This window comes from Thunnus maccoyii, chromosome 6, assembly GCF_910596095.1.
Source record: "Thunnus maccoyii chromosome 6, fThuMac1.1, whole genome shotgun sequence".
Taxonomy (NCBI): Eukaryota; Metazoa; Chordata; class Actinopteri; order Scombriformes; family Scombridae; genus Thunnus; species Thunnus maccoyii.
In genome coordinates, this window is record NC_056538.1 from 22,223,841 (window position 1) to 22,241,217 (window position 17,377).

The 17,377-nt window shown below is 40.3% G+C and overlaps 1 protein-coding gene across 2 annotated transcripts; it reads left to right on the forward strand.

The window, feature by feature from the left end:
- The first annotated feature begins 255 nt into the window (after positions 1-255).
- sytl2b (synaptotagmin-like 2b) lies at positions 256-17,162 on the forward strand. 2 transcript variants are annotated; one of them, XM_042414896.1, is made up of 19 exons: positions 256-1,057; positions 2,704-2,883; positions 4,981-5,144; positions 5,603-5,714; positions 7,112-7,160; positions 7,263-7,365; positions 7,519-8,247; positions 9,448-11,988; positions 13,409-13,522; positions 13,612-13,662; positions 13,744-13,838; positions 13,933-14,049; positions 14,273-14,442; positions 14,836-14,938; positions 15,069-15,230; positions 15,451-15,535; positions 15,638-15,740; positions 15,836-16,041; positions 16,572-17,162. In XM_042414896.1, exons 2-19 carry the CDS (start codon positions 2,783-2,785, stop codon positions 16,718-16,720), a joined length of 5,154 nt encoding a protein of 1,717 aa, XP_042270830.1. In that variant the 5' UTR covers positions 256-1,057; positions 2,704-2,782; the 3' UTR covers positions 16,721-17,162. The 2 variants fall into 2 exon arrangements, with proteins under 2 accessions (XP_042270830.1, XP_042270828.1); XM_042414894.1 differs by having other exon boundaries at positions 256-956.
- The last annotated feature ends 215 nt before the right edge of the window (positions 17,163-17,377 follow it).

Consider the following 17,377-nt stretch of genomic DNA (forward strand, 5'->3'; position numbering starts at 1 on the left):
GTATACATATTGTATATAAGGGTGCCTAATAATGAGGTATAAGTGCAAGACTGACTACCAGCATAGTGCAGTTCCTCATATTGCTGATAAATGTAACGAAGTGGAATGATATAATACAACAACACGATAGGCATACAACAATATAGGATATTATACAGTAATAAATACATACATAAATTGTGTCATATTTTAGAAAAATGACATGTAGTGCAGTAAATAAAGTGACAAGCACTAGTTAAAGCAACATAAGCGAAGCATGAATATACTGTACATATAGGATTATAATGAGATAGTCTAATAATAACAAGGATGTGGGATGATAGAAATACACAATGTTAAATAGGAATTATATATATAGCCTAATAGGGTGACATGTATTGCAGTAAGTAGTGTTATAGTTCTGTTTTCCAGCTGTTTATTTCTCCTCTCTCTGCTCTGATCCACAACAAACCAGCAGGGAATCAGGTGTAAATGGAAATCAGAGTCACAGTGTGAATACAGTCTATCTACTCTAAACACTTTTAAGGCCTTTAAACTGTAGTACAGATGGGAAAATAGCACTATATTGTGGTCATGTAATGGCTGTTTGAAATACACCTTAGGTCCTCCTGGATTATTGCCTGCAGGGGATGTTCACACCCTTTTGTCAAACAGATATGTGGAAAGTGAGGACACCTGCTGGACGTTGCCTGCTATTACAGCACAGATGGCTCAACACGCCCTGACAGATTTACCTCAATTTGATATAATTCATACATTTAATCTGGCATCAGAGGCTCATACACCTGCCTCAAATCAAGAGATGCATTATAAGAGAGAAAACAGCCTTCAAAGTGCTCATCTGGCTGTTCATGTCAGGTCCTTCCCATCCTCATAGTCTGAGTCCGCCCTCCTCCTCTCAGCTCCTGTCCGAGGAGTCCAGCAGCAGCAGCAGCAGCAGCAGACCGGTGGAGGAGGTAAAAACTTTTCTTTCACCTTGTGTATTTTTCTTTAACCGACACAGCAAGACGGAAGTTACAGTTTGAGACGAGCCTGCAGGTGTCCTGTGAGTGTTCAGGTAGGCGACGTTTTATATACTTGTGGTGAGAAAGTAAGTGGTACCTACAGGTAAAAGAAAGTTATCTCAGCTATTGACAGGAAGGTACTGGCACTAAAGGTAAGCTTATGTCACTCTTATTTAAGTTAATTGGTATTAGAGTGTATTCATAAACAGGGGTATAAAAACTAGGTAGCTTTGGATCACAAATATCCCAGAAAATGCCATCAGTCACATGATTTAACTATTTCTATCCCTAACTTTTGACAATTCATTGTTAGAGCTCCATTCAGCTGTAAAGACTACTCTTAACTACTCTTATGATTTAAGATACATATTTGAAATAGTGAAACTCTGTACAGTGGGCTTCCTCTAAAGCCAAACCTAACTGTGGGTGACATGATTATCAAATAAATTAAATTGAGTTTGTTAAACAGACAAAAAAAAAACCTTACAAGCAGGAGAACATCTCTTGTCATGTGTCCTCAAGCTTGTTCACTTTTGTCTCAGATTCTGCAGCTGCGCAAAGACATACACAGATTTTTACTCTAAATATAAAGTCAAAAGATGTTTTTAAAGGAAAAAACTAAACGCTTTACTTCCTCTGCTGAGCTGTCTTATTTGGAAGTCAGAGTTGACGCTTTTACCTGCTGTGTCAACAACCAGTTCCCTGAATAAATATGTTTTAGGAGCACACAAAATACTTTTCAATACTTGACAGTAGGGCTGGGCGATATGGACAAAATCAAACATCACGATATTTGTGCCCAAATACCTTGATATTGATATTGCAACAATATTGTAGATGACTATTGGTGCTTTCACAAAACATTTTGAGATTTTTGATCAATAATCATCAGTAGTGTGGATATAATGACTAAAGCTGAAATTGTACCTTCTGTGTCCACAAGTATGTGAGGGTCCATGTGATGTAACTTTTGTCATTATAGGTTGTACGCATAGGCTCTGTGCGGACATCCGCGTACTTCCAATTTGTTTTGACCACACAACACTGTCTTCCTGTAGATGCCAATCTACTGTACATGTGTGGAACATGTTCTCCAAGCAGACTCCAGAAAGTAGTATAAACAGAGCTATTACGCATCTGTGGTGTCCACAGTAGTATATTTGTAGCTTAAGTGGGTAAAGGCAAATAATAGAACAGCTAGAACAGTCTGCAAATTACATCACTTTACTGTAAAGTTGCCTTCAAAACCAGGAAAAGACAACACTTATGTCATATCACGATATTACGATATCCAAAATCTAAGATGATATCTAGTCTCATATCACAATATCGATATAATATTGATATATTGTCCAGCCCTGTTTGAAGGAAGATAATCGTGACTTTATAATCATAACTGGGTGGAATTGTTGGCACTGCTTCAAGTATTGCAGATGTTACTTCTTAAGATGAATCTACTGGGTGCCAAAGCATTCATTATCTATAATCAGGAGCATGTTGTGTTGGAGTCACTGCTTTTTAAAAAAAAAAAATCATTTTAGAAAATTAATGGTACAACTCAACAAACAACAACAAGGATGTTCCTCTAAAGCTTTACAGACACTTAAAGGAAGGCGTAGTCATAAAATATGGGAGCAGTGAGCAAGAATGGTTAAGGATGTGAGGGTGTGAATGTGTTGCCACGTGATTTGTCTTACAGTGACAGAACCAGCCGGTGGTTGCTCCCCACTGCCAAGCGTTTCCACACCTGCCCGCTGAGAGAAGCAGGAGGAGACACCATGATTGACCTGAGCCATCTAACGGAGGAGGAGCAGGGGGTGATAATGACGGTGCTGAGGAGGGACGCCGAGCTGAAGAAGGCCGAGGAGGAGAGAATCAGGTAGACATATCTTACATCCGTCAGTCCTGTTTTAGCGAAAAAACAAAGCATGACATCCTAGAACAATATTTGTGGCGCTGTTGTGGAGATTTTCATGCTTCAAACTGTACAGTATTCAACGTGGGTTACTTTACATGAGCCAAAAATGTTTGGCAACATTTAAATTAATGCCGTGTCATTGAGCTAATGTAATTTTAATGATTCAATAAGTGCTCCCCAGTCCTTTCCATCGCCTGTTTTGTGAGAGGAGGCCTTTGTGGGACAGTAGACACACTGGTAAAAATGATGATACGTGTCTCGCCGTAATAGAATAACACAATAACAGCTCGGCCGGATACAGACACTGCCTCAATCGCTGAGAAGCCTCAATGTGAGATGAGCAATTAGATTACAGCCAAGTTGAAGTCCACACGTGGGAGAGGATCATGCTGGTCTGACAGGACAAGAAAAGAAACCCCCAGAGGCACAATCATAAGAGACGCCTCACCTGTGAAGAGCCTGATGACCGCTCAGTTTAATTTCGCAAAATTGGATCCCGATACTGCCTCTCTAGAGCTTGGAATAAAGATAAAATGAAAATCAGCTGCCCCTAAGGTCTCCATTGAAGCAATGGGAGGTGTCATACATTCCTCACAGTGTATGTTCAGGGCACGTTAAGACAAACAAGTGCCTTCGTATCTTTTCTGACCTCTCCCATGCGCCGAAACAAAAGGATAAACGTCTTCATCCCCCATGGAGTCGTAATGCAACAGTGCATGTCAGCTGCAACAAAAAAATGAATGTACCCTCTTTGAAGATGCGCTACACTTCATTTTCAAAAGTCAAGAATGCCATGAGACAATGTGCTTTTCATTGTGAGTTTAATGGAATTGGTCGGCCAACTTTTTTATTGGCAGGAGGCTGAATGCTCGCTGTGTCTCGAGTAGTCTGGTGTAAAAGGATTAAGCCAACAGCCTGTAATAATGTGCTACCCCTTTTTTCACATGACCGCTGTGGAGGAAAGATGAGTTGGGCTGGTCATTTTAAGGCGAGGGGATTTTTTTTTTTCTCTCTTTAATTCAATTTTAACTAGATGTTTTGCAAATTCTTTCCTTTTAGATAGACCATGTGCACTGTTATATAAAACTCATAATGAAGCAGTGAAAAGTAGCAATAAAAAAATATATGATGTACTGAAGATAAACAATTTTCAGTTCATTAAGTAGCTCAACAGGGAAACACTGTCCATTGAGACCCAGAGGGAATTTTTCAATTTCACTGAAACCTCATATTATCTTCAAATGAACTTTTAAAGACCTTTTTGCTCAAAACGAGGACGGGATTTTGTCTCCCATCACCAACATTGTAAGCATGTTTGGAGGGTATCTTCTAATGGATAATATGAACAGGAGGAATGATTACAACAAGCAAAACCTGTTTCGTTGTTCATACGGGCACCTGACTGTACATACTTGAAAAACTGTGAACTTATCCTTTAAGGAAATGTCTAAAAAAAAAAAAAAAAAAAGCAGCCGAACAGACTGAATTTTATAGTAAAAAATGAATAAGAGAACTGACATGATAATAAACCACAGAATTATAGAAAGGTTTGACTGCTGATATCTTCTCAGGTGTGTTGTATCATAATTTAGAGGCTCTGATATCCCCGATGGACTACACCATGCACATCCATTTAGCATTTAGTATTTTCCAACCTAAATCTAAATTGAATCTATATCCATTTGAGCAGAAAGTCATTGGAGCATTTCATTTGTTCATATGACTGAAACAACTTCAAAACACCCTGAGATTCGTCTTTGTCTGCCGGTGGTTTTGCTCAAACTGAATTGAAATGGTGTCAGATTCTCCATTCATTTCAGCTTAAAGTAAGCGTCTTGTATTTGTTCACTCACAAGAGAGGGTCTTTTGTGTCTTCGTAGCCACTGGGCTGGAGAGGTACAATATCCTGTGTGCTTGTGATATACTTTTCATAACTTTCATTCAGTATGAAATGGCACTCAGATTAACATACATTATAAAAGGACTATGAATGACCTTACAGAAAAACCTCTTGACTTAATCATTTGTCATTTATCTCCTTTGTGTTTTTCCCACCAGGAAACTAGAGACGGTCCTGAACAATGACTCACAGTCAGACAGCAAGCTGAAGTACCTGACTGGAGAGTGGTTTTATGAGGCCAAGTCTCGCAGACACATGGACAAGATCCACGGCTCGGAAATCATCCTGGCCTCCATGAAACAGAGGAAAGCCGGTGGTTTAGGTGTGCTCATGCTCTACCGTAATGCGCGTTTTATGATCAAGGAAAGAATCTTGCTCCCATCTGTACGTTACTCTGTGATTCAGTCTCATAGCACTATGCAAACTTTGCACTGTGGAAATGTTAGATTTAAACATTGGTTTCACCCCCAGCAAACATTTTATCCTTACTGGCAGACAGTAGACATCTGTGGAATCACCAAAAATACAACTCACTGTTGAATAACTGATAAAAAAAAAAAATATTTAAATTTTTTTTTTTTTTTTTTTTAAATATCCCTCTTGAAGATTTGCATAATGGACGCTATGTGACTGAATCAAGGACTAATGTGTGGAGTGCTGAGATCAGAAATGGGTCTAGGAAATAATACTGTACTGTATTACCAAACTGGTTACTTCAATTGCATATTGTTGTATTCACAAACTCATGTATACTCAGCTCATTTCCTCTTTCTGCTGCAGACGGATCTCTTAGAATTGAAAGATCCAAGACACCCAGCAGTCGAGGTTCAGACACCGTCCCTCCACCGAAACCTGCCAGATGTTTGGAGGCAATACAGCCACAGGAGATGATGTATACAATCCTCACTTATCTATCTATCTATCTGTCTGTCTATCTATCTATCTATCTATCTATCTATCTATCTATCTATCTGTCTATCTATCTATCTATCTATTTATCTGTCACCCTTTCACTTTCTTATTTACATCCTTGATTAGTCTGATAGAGACATCCCACAATGGTACACAAGAGGTAGCGATGTCATATCTTTATATAAATATCTTATATCTTATATCTTGTTATTGACTGGTCGAATACATATTTCATAATGAAGACTTGATTCACAAGATATAGTCTGATTGGGCTGTTAAAATCACACATTTCCACACATACTGTATAATTTCACAGCAGCCTGTTTCTCTCTGTTTCTCTCCCTTAAAGATTCTACTAAAAGTTTCAATTTAAACTACATTAAATGACTCTTGATCAGTTTGAAATGCTGGTATAGCTTCACTCTCTGTGTGTGTGTGCACAGTGCGCGTCCTGTCTTGTGACTCAACCTGTGTCAACAAAGGCGGTTCTAACAGGGAACATGTCCGTTTTATAGCCCAGCAGCAGCTACCTGCTCACAACATTGCAGGATGTGGACTGAAGAGGGCTGGTCTGATGTATGAAGGGAAAACAGACCAGTTTAGCAAAGTGTTTAAACTCAATAGAGCTCTCGGTGTAATTGCTCCAAATGAGAAGTGGCTGTCAGTCTCGGGTTTCTGGGATTTACCACCAGTATTTTCTCAACTATAGTGATTTTTTTTTTTTTTGTTTAGTTATTTGATGATTATTGATATATTCTGAAAATGTATGATCTTTAAAATGTTGCAACTTACTCCACTAGAGGGCTGCTTTATTATCTATTCAAACTGGGGAACCAATACAAAATGTGCAGTTAAATAACTTTGTGCCATAACCAAGACATATTTAACATACTTTCTATTAGAGTACAGTCAATATTTGGTTTGGCAAGGCTTCAGAACTTTGTGCACAAGGTTGCAGTTGTCCTAAACACACAGCAGACTCCAGTCTGTTATAGCCTGAAGTCTTGGGTACTTGAAATATGCAAATTCCAGGATTTGCAGTGTAGTTCCCGTTATTTTGTTAACACATGTAGTTTAGATGAAATCAAGTCAGAAACTTAAGACTTGCTATTGTTAGGTAGATATTGTGAGTTTGTCAAACAGGAGTCCCTTCAGTATATTGTTTGGTTTGGGTGGGTAGACATCCCTCTCTTTGATATTAGCATTATTTACGTGTCAGCAAGCCCCAGTCATGCACATCACAGTATATTGAGCAAAACTCCCACTCACTGCTGAGGTACTAAGGAGTTTTGCAGTGGGTGTGTCATGTTCAAATACACATTATAACTCTCAGTGTTTTTAGTGCTTAACTAGAAATGTAAAATATTTTTCCCACAGTGATGCAGAGAAAGAGAATCTGAATTCAACAGTCCGCTCTCCAAGAACGGTAGGCATGTGTTAGAAAACAAACTGACTTTTTTGGTAGTTTTCCTCTTTTTACAGTGATATCAGAGCTGTTCTAACATTTGTTTGTTTTTTTTTCTTCAAGCCAAGGCACAACCCGTTCAACCGAGCTTCCCTTATTGTTGTTGAGCCAACTGAAAATACAGAGGGGTTGTCAAAGAGACGAGACCAGGAGTCGTCTGAGACAGGTGTGAACATTTAGAGCAGACATACACATCTGTAAAGCTGTGAAATAGGGAGTGACCGCATGATAGTGATAGCAGTGCAGTATGAGATCCATAATGGCACAATGTCATAAGTGCATCAGACCCACCCTGTCGTGCTTTTTCTGTTTCCCTCAGAGCCCATATCTCCCTTGAAGCATCACCCAGCAAGTGGGACCAGTCAGACTTCAGGTGGCTCCATCACATCAGAGGGCTCCTCTGTAGGTTTCAGGCCTGTGCCCAAGAAGAGGACATTTCTGTCAAGACGTGCCGGCAGCCAGACAGAAAGCAATGGCTCAGACTCTCAGGTAGGGTCAGTGGGGATCGTCCCTGCCCCAAGACGGAGTCTCCAGCGGGGATCTAGTGGAAGCTCGAATCAGTCCTACCTGAAGGGCCAAGATGAAGTGCCTCAGAAAACCGTGGCTGCAGTTTCTAATCAAGTTCCTCAGCCTGCTCAGCCATCCGGCTCTGCAGATGAAAACCCCCAGCAGCCACAGATTTTGTTTAATTCCAGTCTGGAGAAGGACAGAAACCTACCTTCTATAACCAGAGACAGGGCAGTGGAAAATACAGCCTACAACTCTTACCCAACATCTCCAATTAAACTCACTCATCCTTCTACTGCTACTGCTACTCACGACTTGTGCAGTTTCAGACCAGTCACATACACCAGAGGCGACGCGTCAGTCGACAGAGAAATCCCACAGAAGAGCGAAGACAGAGATGAGCAGACCCAAAGAGAACACATCGCTGGGAACACTGTCACCCTACCCACCGTCATCATCCAGGATTCAGACAGAGACATCAGCAGCAGTGTGGGAACAGCAATGAGGCAGGAGGAGCTGAGTTTGACCCATAGCACTGTGGGTAAGTTCAGTAACAAGAAGTAACTCTTCTTAGTTAATTGTAAGTTTGAGGCAGGGTGTTAATGTCAGCTGAGACAGTGCTTCCTAATATTTCTGGCATATTGAGCCTGAAAGTGAAACAACGTCTACTTGTTGTGACTTGTGAGCAGTTCAACCATATAAGAGTGACATTTTCTTCCTCTTGTTTCTTTTGAAAGATTTTTAGAGGCCTGAAGAGGTGAAAATATGCAGTATTTAACAAGAAAAAAAGCAAATATTAGAGAAATTCAAAAAAGGATTGACAAAATTTACAGATTTTTATAATTATCCGGTAACTCAACAGATTTCGGCACCTGCTTTTGCTTCTTCTACTGTAGACTACTTCACTTCATGTCATGCTGCCACTCACCGTTATATGTCTCCACTCCACCAAAAAGTCCAGAAAATGCAGAATAATAAGAGCAGTGTGTCAGAGATGTACATAACTAGATACAATACCTGGTTCAGACGAGGGCTGTAGTTTTATGTCATCCCCCTCTTTATCACCATAATGAGATAACAGCACCACCAAGTGAACTACAGTACTTGTGGTTCAGAAGGGATAAATTCACTCAAGAAAAACAAAAAAACACAGTTTCTTAAGTGGTGCTCAATTAATTATCTTCTTGAAGCACACTTGATGGAAACACTCAACGATTCACATTTTATTTAGCTGAACTTGACTGTTTTTGTAGAAATGTCCTTGTTTTTAACAAGTGAATTGAATTGAAGGGGAAAAGGTCATTGTATTTATACAGACAGAATGAAAAAGTCCCATTAATCTCAATATTTATTTAGGAAAAACTACAATTATCGAATGAGACTAATGAGAAATCTCTTTTTATGAGTCTTTTTTGTCTCTTTTACTGCATTTGTTTTCTTTTTTTAACACTGTGTCTTTCCTGCTGCTCTGTTTTGTTGTGTGTAACTTCTTTTTGCCAATTAATTTATGTATGTAAAGTATCTTTGAGTACCTTTAAAAGTGCTGTATAAATAAAACATATTATCATTTTATTATTACAATACATGTGCTGTTTTAGATTTAATATTATGTTAGTGCAGCAGTTCGTCTCTGAGCTGTTATAAGTGGGCTTCTGGGAGATAAAGCAAACCTGCAGGTGGTGGTAGCTTCTTATTATATTCTGAAATGTATTTAATTCTCCTTTCATACCTTTGTTTTCAGATCCGCCAGTATCTTACAATCTCAACTTCATTGAAAAGTCTGATCAAGAAACACAGCAGAAATCAAATCAGAAACACGTGTTCAAATTATCCACTCAGACGTCCAGCCCCGCCGGTGACGAGGAGGATTCCATTGCGAAGGTGCTGGACTGGTTCAGCCGCAGCACAGGCAGCAGTGATTGGCTAAATGCAGAAAACAGACCCGAGGCCACAAAGAGCTCTGACAGACATCAAGTAGAAACCAACACATTAAGATGTGAAGATTCATTAAGAAAAGGTGCAGGGGATATTATAAATGATAGAAAGAAGGAAACACTAGAAACAAAGAGAAGTCTCTTACAAAGACAGACTCAAGAGTTAAAAGCGACCGACAAAACAGGAAACAAGGAGCCGACAGAAACGCAAGTAGAAGTGAAGAAAGATACCAGAGACAGAATGCGGTCACAGGAAGTGAAAGATAATGACGATGAAAGTGAACCGCCCAAAATCTCTCATCTGAAGTCATTCTGGGAGAAAAGCAACGCGGGCCCTAAAATACTTATCAGTAAATCAAACACGCCCGTCGACAAAGGACAGAAAGCTGTTCAGCTCTCAGCAGTGAAAGACGAGGAGAAAGTGAATAAACCGAACAGAGTGACTGATATGCCCTCTGCTCCTGGAATATACAATGGGAAGGGAATCTATGATAAGCACACCTCAAATGATGGGGATGAAAGAGGAGAACAGCTGTTAGTCAGTCTACAGAAAGATATCGGAGACAGTGAACGTGTTAACATTAATATTAACCAGCACTTAGACAGTGTCCACATGGGGAAACAACAGATTCCTGTAAGTCAAAGAAGCAATAATGACCAAACATTAAACACAGATTATTTAAAGGTAGCAGCCAGTCCCCAAGTAGCTGACAGAAGAGGTTCAGACACTGAGATCTTATGTGTAACCAGACTCAGCCCACAGCGACAGGTACCCCCCCAGTCCAGACTGAGTCCAGAGTCTGAGAGCATCTCTGCAATCAAACCAAATCCACAACCTGACAGTATTTTCCAGTCTAGAGAAACCTCACTGCAAGAAGAGCTGTCAAAGTCTATTCCTGTGTCTCAGCTGGATACAGATCTCCAAACAAGGGATGGTCCAGACTCCGAGAAGCTGTCCAGAAACAGCCCAAATGTGGACTACAAGCAAGACGGGAACGATATACAAATCACCCCCAAAATAGACACACGCAGAGGTTCAAGTGAAGACTTTAGGATGAGGGAAAGTAAGGATAAAAGCATGCAATCAAGCATGTCTCCTAAAAGAAAGGAAGATGCATCTAATAAAGACAGAACTAACAGTCCTCATTCACATAGACAGGGCCTTGCTCATCAGGAAAGCACTGCAGAGAGGATAAAGCAGCTCAAATCTTTCTGGGAGCAGGAGAGGAATAAACCAATGTTTTATACCGGCAAATCGAAAGCTCTTGGGGATGGTAAAGTCGGTCGTGCTGCCAACCAAGCAAAACTGAATAAAAGATTTACAAAGTCAGAGTATGACCTAAGGTCGATTGGAAACGATTCAGGCAGTGATGGAGAAGACTCTGATAGAAATCACCCAAATTTTTCTACTCTTCCTTTGAATCAGAGAATAGAAAAGTCGTCCCCGAGCCTCGGCACGAGCCGAAGACAATTTAACAATCTGCGTGAGTTCTGGGACGAGGCCACGTCAGATTCCAAGGGATCATTATCCTTTGACAAACCCAAAAGCCCCAAAAGGAAAGAGCCACTAGGTGCCCAGCATCCACCTCAGGAGTTAAAGTGTGGCGACCCTGAGCTTTACCGCTTATCCCCAGCAAAATCAAGAGCAGCCAATGACAGCAAAAACAACGTGTCTAATTATATGACAGCTGAGTCGGGCCAGCAGAGAGAATCCAAACGGACCTCAAAAGACTCTAACAGAGAGGAGAAAGCCACGAAACCACAAAGCAATCTGGGAAAAGAGAGTCGCTCTCCCAAGAGTAAAAGAGACAACGTTAGCAATTCGAGCAGTCGTGTAAATTCTTTGCGTCGCGCCACTAGCATGTTTGCTCTCAGTGATCCCGAAGAAAAAGATCAGGGGCTTCTCAAAATGGATGTAAGCCCTGTCCACTCGCAGAGCAGAAGGCAGAGCACAGACCGGACTCAGAACAGGAGGCAGAACACAGATAAAGGCGCCTCACCGAGGAGAACATTCGAGGATAGTGAAACCCTGATTCCACGTGCACGGGCATTTGTTCCCAGAGACTACCGGCATTACCTGGGGATGACAGACAAGACGAGTGTCCACACCTCCCTCGCCCCGGCTGTGAAGGACGAGGGGTCAGAGGGTAAAATCGGATATGAATTTGACCTGGGGGGGCCAGTGAGGGCCAGCACCCCGGTGAGCTCAGAGGAGCGTTACAGCAGGAGGAGCAGCAAGACGAGTCAGCGCCCCTTGTGGGCAAACTACAGCAGTTCAGACACAGGTCAGGAGTCGTCTATGAGCAGCACCTCAGAAACCTGGTCCATCTCGAGGAACGGCTCAAACCGTGAGCACCAACTTCTTCTTTTTTTTTTTTACAGTGTCACACAAAGACTTGAGTTTGTTTTTACTGTAACTCAAAGAAAAAAATACACTCCAAATATACAATTTACATTTGCACATGATATTCTGTCTTGACCTGCTATAACTTCAAATGCTACTATATGCTAAAGCTATTATAGTCATGTGTTAAGTCAAATATACACATTAAAAGTTGGCATTTAGTACTTTTTCCAAAGACAAAATTCACAAAATAACATTTGGACTGCCTAAGTTTGTGAAATAAATTGTTTTTTGAAGAGAAAGAAAAACAATTAAAATATATCTAACTAGATCATTTTAACAATAATCAATAAAGCTGTTTCATTTATCTTGAAGCATTAACATACTGTATGTTACAGAGTGATCATATTAAATCTGGATACAAATAAAACAAAAATAGAAAAAAAAAGGTTTTCAAAGCATGAAGTAGTTGCTGATAACATTGTGAGATCTATGTCTCCTTTACACTCAACCTGACCATTAAACACAAGTATGTTTCCTTGTTTTGAACATTTATTTTTCTAAGTCGTCCAAGTGTCTGCTGTTAGCATACTCCCAGACAATTATGATCACACTGTTGTATCCAGCAGTATCCTTGGTATCATGTCCGTGTTTCTTGTTTTCTCTGTTGGCAGAAGCAAATCTCTGTAAACACTTAGTGCTCCTGCGGTCAGTTGGCTGTGTTTAATTTGTGGGTTGGGCGATACATAGTTCTGACTTTACTGACATCACACCACTGTTGCTCCAGAGACAGTTTCACTTCAGCTTTATTTCACAGTAATTTTTTAATGGAAGCAGGGATGATATATATATATGCATGAAATATATATATATATATATATATTTCATGCACAGTATTATTATACAAGTTAATGGAAACACAAATTAGAGACTTATGTCTAATAACATGTAGTATAATAGTAAGAATTCTTGAATGAGACAACACCAGTTTATATGTTCTGCTTGAAACACCTGGACTTATACTTGTTTCACTTGTTTTCACTTAACACAGTTTGTGAATTCATCATTAACTTAATTTACACAGCTTAATTCAAAAATTTGGATTTCCCTTTGTGTGTTTTGAGTACAGGTGTATACACACAAGCTCTGGTAGCATTAGACCTGCTATAGTAAAATAATCTCTGCATTCAGATCACGTAGTGTTTGAAAGTGCCAACCCTCCTCTCTGATATGAGCAATTATAATATAAAACAAGGATTCAGTCGTTTGTTAACACACTGTCTGTTCAATATCATTGTTTATTGCAATTTCAATAGTTGTGAAAACCAATTTGAGCATGAAAATCTATCACTTAGCCAGCAAACAAATCCAGACAGGACATGTCAATTATTACATTAATTAGAGTTTTGTTTTCCATGACGTAGGTGAGAATGATGATGATAACCAAAACCCTGTAAGGAAAGCGTTGCGGCGAGCAGAAGCACGCCCTAAAACTCTGGCTAAAAGTATGGAGGACATCACAGCATCCTTACCACCACGTGAGCATTTCCACAACGTCCAAGTCTAACATTTCCCAAATGTATAGATCATTTTTGTTGACTGTGGTTACTTTGTTTGTCTCTCACAGGACAAGAAAGAAGACAGGATCCAACTGTTGAGATGAGGCGCATTAGTGATGGTAAAAATCGGCCTGATCTGTGTAATTATGTATATCTGTTCAAACATGGTGGTATATTAGTTAAGATTCTGTATCTTCTAGTTTCGTCCATCCCGTCGCCCTCCTCATCCTTATTTTCGGATCCAGAGCACCTGAAGAAGATGAGCAAATCAGTTCCTTCGTTTTTACAGAAGGAGGTAAAACCACCACTGCATCTTTTAGTCCAGTTGGTCAAATCCTGCTCTGCATCCCCGTGCACAGAGCTTTCTGTGCCTGCTGTCTGTGTTGCAGGATGACGGCAGAGATACTGACTCCACCTACGAGGACAGTGACCACCGAGGAAGCCTAACGATGGGCAGATCTATGTCTAACCTCACCAACTCCTCTGGCATGGCGTCTGTGTCTTCTGTATGTTCACACACAGCAGCATGAGTTGCTTATGCATGAGCACACTTCCCACACAAACACTGCTCTCTCAAACTGCACTGCTCACTGGCTTTTAAGCATAATTAGTAATTGTTGGGGATTAGTATCAACCCATAATCTGTTTTTGTGTCCAGAGTTAACAGTTTTCCATCACACAAACCACAAATTGTTCAATAAACTTTTTTCTGCATGTGTGTGCTCCTAGCTGAGCGGAAGTGTGATGACCATGTACAGTGGGGACTTTGGGAATGTGGAGGTTCAGGGAAACATCCAGTTCTCCATCAACTATGTGCAGCGGCTCAGAGAGTTCCACATCTTTGTGGCTGAGTGCCGAGACTTGGCTGCAGTCGACCCAAAGAGGGGCCGCTCGGATCCGTGAGTACTGTACCTGATGAAATACACAGACCACAAACAGACACATTTAGCGACTAGCTGGTGAACATAATGGAGCATTTAGCAGCTAAAGAGCCCTCAGGATTTCCCTCAGGATAGGGACCAAAAACAGAGCGAAAGGGGAGTGAATATTGGACTTACATTCATTAAGTGGAAAGAAACACGACTCCCAATGAATGATAATGTTGCTCCATAACTGTTGGATGTGTAAATAAGTTTGCCAACAAGTTCATCATGTCAACTTAAAAGGTGATGATATGTCAGTGTTGTCTTCACAACTTGTTTCCGCTGCCCCCAAGTGGCTAAAAAATCAGTTAATGCAGGTTTAAGGTATATCTTAGCAATGAAAATTGTGTTGCTGTTTTGTTTTTCAAGGTATGTGAAAAGCTACCTGGTTCCTGACAAAGCTAACCTCGGAAAAAGGAAAACATCTGTAAAAAAAAAGACATTGAATCCAACTTTCAACGAGATCCTCAGAGTAAGAGCCCACAGATATGACGCCAGTAGCACTAAACATACACAGACACTTTCCCACACTGTAATGCTTAATACTTGGCGTGCTTGACAATCAGCAAACAAAAGCAGCTCACTCCTCTCCGTCTCTCCAGTATCGTGTTCGCATGGAGTACCTCAGAACCCAGACGCTCATTCTTTCCGTTTGGCATAACGACACCTTTGGCAGGAACAGTTTCCTGGGCGAGGTAGACGTGGACCTCTCCAAGTGGGACTTTGACCACACCCAGATGAACTACTTAGCCCTGAAAGCCAGGGTAAGAAAAACACACACACAGCTTTATCCGCAGTAGTTGTTTTCTCATCAAATAACAGTAGCAGCTGGTCAGTTTGCTCATTTCCCCAGAGTCTATTTGAGCTGGTTATATCACATGTTCTGTAGTTATTGTATAAGCTGTGTACAAAGGAATTCAGGAGCGTCATGATGGATTTTGGATGAACTGTTTATGTAATGTATACTCTCTCTGTATATTTCAGACAACACCCACTTTAGCGCCCTCAAATGGGCGAGGAGAGATGAGATTAGCCATACGTTTCCTGCCGCAGATCATCCACAGTGAAGGTCTGCATACAAACTTACTCTGCTTTTTAAAAGGCCTTGTAACGTATTCCAAAAAATTCACAAAGGTATATAAAAACGTTGTCTGTCATTTCTTCTTTAAAGGATTAACCAAGGAGGGTCCGAGCACTGGAGAGGTCCACATTTGGGTGAAAGAATGCAAGAACCTGCCTCTAATCAGGGCCACCATTGACCCATATGTTAAGTGGTATGCACAACATCCTGCACGAGTAAGGATATCAATAGAAGTTTTCTGGTGCACTGTATCAATCTACATGTTTCTTTTTCCCTCCTCATCTCAAGCTTTGTGCTGCCGGACACGAGCAGGAAGAGTCGTCAGAAGACACGTGTGCTGAGGAGGATGGTGGATCCAGTGTTTAACCACACAATGGTGTATGATGGTATCAGAGAGGCTGATCTAAATGAAGTCTGCGTAGAGCTCACAGTGTGGGATCGAGACAGGCTAGCCAGCAACCTGCTTGGGGGCCTGAGGCTTGGAGCTGGAATAGGTAGGGGTGGAAAAACTAAATTTAATATAAAAACACTCAAACTGACAACAATAGGCATAGGCAGCTGCACAATTTAATACTCAATATGTATGTGAACAATAACAACACTGGGACTAAGAGCTGCTCAAAACATTTATTTTCCTCTATGTACAGCAGCAGCTACAGTGGATGATGTTACTGCTTTCATCACCCACTCTGATTGGCCCAATAATAACACCCACAATAGTCTAAAAAGCATAAAACTGTAAATTGTTGTGAAGAAACCTGAACCAGAGTCATCAAATACAATGGGTTGAGTTTTTTTTCCTCCCATTCATGTCCATAATAAAAAAGCTGAAAATTATAAAATGTAAAATAGTATCAGAGTGAAAATGAATTGCAGCTGTGCCCTAAATGAGCCATTTTAAAGTTTGAACAGCGTTTCAGACTTTCAGAGGATACAAAAGCATTGAAGTGAAGTAATAAAGAACAAAGATTATCAATGAATAGACATATTTCCAATCCTTGTATTTTGCTGTGTCTCTCTGTAGGCAAAAGTTACGGTGCGCTGGTGGACTGGATGGACTCTACTCCCTATGAGGTGGCGCTATGGGATCGCATGATAGCTTCTCCAAATGAATGGGTGGAGGACGTGCTCCCACTAAGAATGCTGAACTCTGCCAAAACTGCTTTCAAATAAGTATAAGTATACCACACTGGGATACATACTGCAAATATAATATATTCTTAAGAGGTAAAAACATAATACATGTTATAAAGGTGATTTAAATTCAGTCCAAAAAAGCTTTGTAAGGATTTTAATAGTCTCATAAAAAATAAAGTAAAGTCACTGGAGTGAAAAATTGGAATTAACCATGTTGCCGTAGTTTTACAGCAGCCTGTGGTGCCACCTAACAAAGCAATTTCATAAAAAATGGTGGCTTTGTGAACACTTCAGGGTCTCTGTTGAAACTCCACAGGAAAGAACAAGGGGAAATAAAATTAGAAAACCAAATGGTGGAAACAAAAAACTCTGGAGAGTGAGCTGAAAAATAACTCAAATAAATTCTGATCCTGGAACAACTGAGTACTGAAAGTCTTTATGCAGGAGGATAGGAAGAAATTAAAGACACTTAATGGAACATCTGATCATCCTTTGCCTTTTGTCGTGGTGTTCAAACAAGAATGTTATAGAGCAGTGTAATGAGTGAGAAAAACATGGATTTGGATTTTGTGTAAAGGGAACATATGCTTTTTGTGATTTTCTTTTATTTACATTTTTAAGCTAAGATTTCTTTATTGTCATTTCTCAGTACTCACATACATTGAAATTAAATTGATCCTCTGCATTTGACCC